Genomic DNA, 6,772 nt, shown 5'->3' with positions numbered 1-6,772 from the left:
ATTCGGCTAGGGAATACAAGCAGTAAATATGAAAACACGGCGCTCTACATGCCGAAATAGCGGTAGAACACCGTGTAGTCGCCGCCATCGTCGTCGGAGCTGTCGTCGTCGAACCGTGGCGGCGCCGGCCGCCCGCCTGCAGCCGCTGCCTTGGCGCGTCTCCCCACCGGCCGCTGGTGCGAGGCGGGGACGGCGATGGCTTGTACAGCTCGTCGTCGGAGGCTTCGAGGTCGATGACGGGGACGACGGCGCCGGATGGAGGAGTCGTAGGCCGCCGGAAGCAAGCGGCGTTCTGGAGGTGCCTCGCCTGCCGCTCCGCTTCCTCCTTCTCCCACTGCTCCATCGACCGGCGGGGAAGCCGGCTCCTTTTTCACCGGCGCCAAGGATGGCGCCGACCTGGAGATCGACCTCGCCGCCGAACCAGACGACGAGGAACTGGCAGCCATACGCCGTGGCTGCCAGCTGTTTCCCCGTTGGCGGCTGTTCGATGCCCTCGATGGAGGCGGCATCGTGAGCCTCGGCGAGTTGCCGCCCTCGATGTGCTCGAGGACGTTGTGGAGCGTCCTATCCGGCGCGCTCCACCAACGCCGGCGACCCGCGGCGTTGTTGCGCGGAGGCGGAGGTGGCGGGTCGTCGTAGGACGCCAGTTCGCGCTCCCACCACCAGAGAAAGAACGAATTCCACCGAGTGTAGTTCTCGGGATGGTGGCGCGGGTCGGCGCGTTCTTCCTCCATCATCCCCATCCGCGCCTCCTCGATGGCGACGTCGAGGGCGTGGCCCTGGGGCGGCGGCGGGATTGGCACGCCACCAGCGCTTAGCCGCCACCCGCCGCCGGGGGCCTCGTGTCCGGCGGGCGGGGGTACCCCGCCTGGTGGAGGAGGTGCCCCTCCCACGTGTGGAGAGATCGGCGGGGGAACCCGTTGTTGGATGCGCCGCCGTCGTCGTAGAACGCCATCGTTGGAGGTGGAGGTGGAGGGTGAGTGGAGGGACAATGGAGGAAGAGTGGAGCAGGGACGTCGCGGCGAGCGGAGTGGCTTTAAATAGGCGCGGCGGGCGCCGGTGATTAATGCCGCGTGGAAGATGATGCGTGCGCGGAAGACGATGCGACGGCATTAACTCGCCGCGTGGAAGCTACGCGGCCGGCGAATGCTGACCGGCGGCGAGGCTTTACAGCGCGCGGAAGACGATGCGATGAGGACGACGATCGGTGTCTCTCGCCGACAAGTTGGGGCCACCAGACGCGCGGGAAGTTTCCTCGCCGTTTCGCGCGCTTTTGTTTTGTTCGGAGTCCCCGAGAGCTCCCGGGGGGGGGATGGCGTGGGATCGCCGGATGAATTTAGGCCCAAATCCGGACGAAATCGAGGAACCGGGGGTGCGACCGGGCCGAATTTCGCCGTCCGGATGGAAAAAACGTTGTTCGGGGGTCTCGTCGGGGAGACGAGTGGAGATGCTCTTATGCCTTTGATCCAAGGAGATCAGAAGTGGGAAACGAGTGTGATCCTTTGTATAGTACTACAACATATCTATCATTCAAAAGTAAATGCAAAATCAAATTTTCGAGGTACCACTAATTTTCTCAAATTTTAAGTGCCCTTCAAGACTTTTTATCTAGTTAGCATGTGAACTACACTCAAAATTGCATTAGTGAACATAGATGTACTTTCAGTATGCGTTGTTGATGATTATGGCTACACAGCTTTCTTTCAGAGAACTTTTTTTTAGAATGATTTTTTAGAGAACTTTTTGTTAGGGGTATTTTTCAGAGAACTATGGTGGCAAAATTAAAGCTTCACAAATCTGACCGGCCCACTCGGGGATTGCCCACCCGCGGCCCCAAACAAACAGGCCATTTTACAATTTACCCCGGTTCTCATTGCGCGTGGTTGCGTGGCTGTCACGAAACGGCCCGTCGTCAGAATGGGCCGTGGTGCGTGGCCGCCACGAAACGTCCAGGTCCACCGTCTTCCTTCCCGTTGAAACTGGGCCGTGGCTGCGTGGCCGTTACGAAACGCCCACCGCTTCCTTGTACAACTCGACTGCGATATCTCTTCCTGCTCCTCCGGCCGTTACATATACCGCGCCGCCGTCCTCGCCTACCTCAGCCCACCCACTACACCAAGCGATCCGGTCCTCACCGCATTCAGGTCTCCATGGCGTGCGTCGACTCCAACTCCGGCGAGCTTCCCGCGCCGGCGTTCTCGATCGAGGGCTGCATCCGGGCGCTCCACCAGAACAAGCGCGTCGTGCGCGAGGAAGGGCTCAAGGACCTCGCCGCGGCGCTCGAGGGCTTCGTGTCCGCCGAAGACTACCGCTACGACCACTACGAGTACGAGCAGGCCCTCGACCGCTGCTTCCACCTCCTCAAAAGCGGGTCCGCCACGGAGCGCAGGGACGCCTACCGCGCCGTCGGCCTCTACGCGCTCACCGTCGGCGCCAAGGCCGAGGTCCCCGTCCTCGACAGGCTCTTCGACCTCGACCGCCTCTCGGGGATGCTTCCCTCGTCTCCCTCCGACGCGGAGAGAGCCGTCTCCGCGATCGGCTGCCTCGCCGCCGCCACCCTCGCCTGCGGGAAAAGTCCGGCGGACGCCAGGCGCACCCTGAAGGCCATCTGGGAGGTGATGGGCGAGCCCGGGCCCGCCGCCGTCCCGCGGGTCATGGCCGCCGCCGTGTCCGCGTGGACGGCCGTCCTCCCCGCCGCGCGCGGCACCGTGCGCGTCACCCCGTTCGTCCTCATCGCCAACCTCCTCAATGCCGACGACGCCCCGGTCCGGATGGCAGCGGGCGAGGCCCTGGCCGTGTGCATCGAGCTCAACATCCTGCCTCGCCAGCCCCTGCCGCCTCGCTGGGGCCGCGACAAGCGGGCGGAGTCGAGGCCCGGGGACATGCCGCTGCTCGAGAGCAGGGTGGCCGAGCTCGCGTTCCCGGAGGATAAGCACGCGAACAAGAACGAGCACGCCGAGGAGATCGCCCTGTTCCGGCAGATCGACGACTTGCTCAAGAGGAACAAGCAGAAGATCGAGGACTTGGAGAAGGTAAAGAACAATGTGCGCCCGGAGGAATCGGATGAGCCTTGCGTCAAGGTCCCCAAGCGGTGGGTGAAGCTGGTCCAGCTCAACTTCCTCAGGCAGTACATCGGGGAGGGCTTCGACGCTCACTTCAACCTCAACACTCCGCTCTTCCGGGACAACTTGGGGCTCACCGGGGCTGCCGGCGGCGGCGTCGAGGAGGAGGACCTGCCGGCCCATGAGAAGAAGCAGCTCAGGAAAGACAGAGATAGGCAGGTGAGTCTGGCCGTGAAGAGGGATCGACAGAACAAGACTACACAATATGACTAGGCGCCCAATCCTGGAGTTCTCTGTTCTTTCTTCAGCTTCTGATACTGTTGTTAAGATGGATCTGCGGTTGGTTTATCTCTGTAGCAGGATGCATGTTTCCTTTCGCATGAAAACTCTCAACTGTTTGAGCGGTGCACCAAGTTACTATGGCCTAGGGCCGGTGGGATAATTTGTGGAATAATATCCAAGAATTTGATATTGATCATGTATTCATGTGCTTGTTTTTCTTGCTCGATTTCATCAACAGTGCTTCAACATGTAGAGCCCTGCTCTCAAAGAGTAACTAACCTCTTTTTTGTTTGAGAATAATGTCCTTGACATCAGGAGAAAAAACACAGACAATTTTGAGGCGAATTTTGATTCTGTACAATTACATGATCTTACATTTTATTGACCTGTCAAGTGAATCTTCAAACATCAATCCATGTGTTGTATATATTGAATCTTCAAACATCAATCCTCGTAGTCGCCGAAGTGACTTTGGTTCAGAACTGACGACCCTCTGTTTGGCAATTGCAGTGACCATCCCGAGGAAATTGATCAGTTCAGATTTAGTAGTAGTACTGTTATTCGAAAGCATATGTGCAGGTGAGCTAGTTAAGATCTTGTTAACTAGTGCTCACTCACAATTGTCCTTGTACCATGTCGTTGCATCCCTAACTCCTTGTCACTCATAGTGTCATCGACAATGAGCTCATGAAATCATTTGACTAAACTAGAGCCTGGTCGAACAAAAAGGCCCAGACCATCCCCTGAACGGACGGACAATTGGGACACCGCACCAGTTATGCTAGGAAAAAAGGTCAAAAAAAAAAGTTATGCTAGAGCAAACATTGCAATTTTTTTAGAAGATACTCCTAAATCTACGGCTAAAGTTTAGCACAATTTTTTTTTTGAACAGGGCTAGATCCAGACGGACCTAGAAGCTTCATTCCAAGCGGTGGATACAAGTTACACTGAGAACCGAATATAAAGTAGAAATTACATCCAAGTCCTTAGAATTTTTGGAAAGGATCTCAAAAGAAACTAGGAAAAGCAGTCGAGTCCTTTGACTCCATCACAACTGAACCTCCGCTCGCCGGCCGTCGAGCTCCAAGGCGTGAAGTGGCCTCTCTGGCCGAAAGAAGCAGCGGCTCGACGATGCCATTGCTGATGAACTTCGCAAGTAGAAGCTTCGTGATACACCCCGGGAGCTCCAGATCTCCCCATTCCCCATCTCCAACCGCAATCACCATGGCCATATCTAGGCGGAATCGATCGATTCGGGGCTCCCCCGAGCTTATTTCTTGTGGAGGGAAAAGCAGCACCGCTGCTCACCTTCGGCTCCATCCTCTCAAGCTCCACGAGCAGGAAGAGCACCGCCTCCAGCCGCCATGCGCCGCCCGCAAGCCATGTCCACCAAAGCTCCACCGGCATGACTCCAAACCGGAACATAGACCATACACTACTACTGGAAAACTACAACTACTATGTAAAGGTCGGCCTCCTCTCCCACGCTGTTTCTGGCCGGCGAAGCCACCGGAGAAGAGGGGGAGAGGAGTCGAGATCTAACGGGCTACTCTCAACTCAGACAGAGAGAGAGTGAGTGAGAGAGAGAGAGAGAAGAGAGAGAAAGGGGGAAATGAGCCGACTCGTGCACCTTGGTTTCGAGCCCCGATGCAGCAGTTGGCGTGCATCATGCAGACCTTGTCCATTTCACACAAAGAGCGACTTTTTGCCAAATTGTGTGGTTTTTCCCCCACTTTGTTGTGCCTAATTTTTTGTCATACTTTTGTGGCCGTCATATTTGCCAAATTTTTAGGCTTGACAATGTGTGACTGGAACCAATCACGCTTTTTGTGTTCTCAGTGTCATGTAAAAACAAGCTAAATATTGTATTGTAACTATGAAATTTAACTTTGTGGTTTTTCTTTTTTGGGGAATGCCTTGCCTTGGACATGAAAATAGCCTGTGGGAAGAAAATGATGGACAATTAGACATTTCGCCCATACATACCACATCGTCACCTCACACGTCCTACTTGACAAACATTACTAACGATGATATCAATGTCAATGGAGCTAAAAGGTCCTCCTGTAAGCCTCGTCCGTAACAAACATCCAGTTGGTTTAGCATTTTCACCCTAAAAGTGTTTTAATCGACTCGTGGCACTCGGCAGGGTACCTCCACTTGAGCTGGGCGCCCGTCTTCTCCGGCGGTGTCAGGCTCGAGTAGTTCTTCCAGTCGGCGAGCACGTTCCTCAGGTCGTGCACCTTGGTCTCGAGCCCGATGCAGCAGTTGGCATGCATCGTGCAGACCTTGTCCATCTCACCGTGGAGCCGGCAGAAACCGTCGAAGAATACTGTATCTAGGAACACTAACCTGATCTGCAGCTCGCCGGCAACGAGGCCGGCCTTGATCTCATTGAAGATCCCCTGGTCGTTGGTCGGGCCGCCGCCGCCCGGCCGGGGCAACGACCTCGCAGCCCTCCAGCGCCTCAGCATCTCCACCGTCCGGTTAGTCGACTTGACGTAGTAGAAGCCGGTGTTAGGCGCGTTCTTCACGGCGTCGTCGGGGTTGCCGCTGAAGAAGTCGGTGGAGATGGCCATGTCGGCGTATAGATTGATGTGCCGGAATGGGTCGCGGAACCACACGATATCCACATCCTGGAAACAACATTAATTAACTGCGCATTACATCGAGCATATTTCGGTTCACTCTTTGAGGAATGGAAAAATGACAACTTAAGAGACATGCATTCGCGAAAACAACTTAGGCATGGATACGCAGCTAGCCATAGCCAACATACAGTGTAGAGATAGTTGTAGCCGAGCTGGAGGATGCGCTGCTGGAGGGAGAGCTTGGCCCAGACGAGCTCCATGAAGCTCTTGCTCATGAAGCGGTTGGCGGAGCTGACATTGGTAGCCGCGACCTCGAGGAAGTAGCAGTGTGGGTGCACGGCCTCACAGCGCGCCATGGCGCCGGGGTCGACGGCGACGATGAGGGTGTGGTTCAGAAGGTGCGCAATCCCCTCGCCGTCGCGGAAGCTCCCGCGGAAGAGATCCAGCAGCGACCCCTCCGCCGACCAAGCCTCGTTGACTAGCGTGATGATCACCGTCCGGTCGTCCATGGCAACCTTGGACAGCAGCTCCGGCAGGCCCGGGAAGCTCTCCTCCTCCTGCACATGTGGCCATGCAAATTTGTAATTTTCAGATACACACTACTGCAAATTAACACTGCACATACATATGTACCTTTTCAGCACCTGAACCATCGGTTGAGAGGTTGGCATAGGAATTCTGCTGATGAGGTGATCCGTTTGCCAAGCTCGCTATGCTTGAAAGCTGCTCGCCGACCCTGTCGGAAGCGAGGAAGAATAGCAAGAGGGCGGGGAGAAGAGCCCCGAGGAGGAACGAGACCGAGTGGCTGACCCTGGCGCCGTTGTGCGGGCTGCCCAT

At 56.3% G+C, this 6,772-nt stretch overlaps 1 protein-coding gene across 1 annotated transcript; it reads right to left on the bottom strand.

Annotated features, from left to right (window-relative positions):
* Positions 1 to 5,452: 5,452 nt before the first annotated feature.
* Positions 5,453 to 6,772, bottom strand: LOC124662539 (uncharacterized protein At4g15970-like). The gene is made up of 3 exons (XM_047200364.1): positions 6,557 to 6,772; positions 6,124 to 6,492; positions 5,453 to 5,980 (listed from the first exon to the last, which is right to left on the bottom strand). Exons 1-3 carry the CDS (start codon positions 6,770 to 6,772, stop codon positions 5,453 to 5,455), a joined length of 1,113 nt encoding a protein of 370 aa, XP_047056320.1.

This window comes from Lolium rigidum, chromosome 6, assembly GCF_022539505.1.
Source record: "Lolium rigidum isolate FL_2022 chromosome 6, APGP_CSIRO_Lrig_0.1, whole genome shotgun sequence".
NCBI classification, from domain to species: Eukaryota; Viridiplantae; Streptophyta; class Magnoliopsida; order Poales; family Poaceae; genus Lolium; species Lolium rigidum.
Note: the sequence above shows the minus strand (reverse complement) of the source record. Positions and strands in the feature narration are given on the sequence as shown.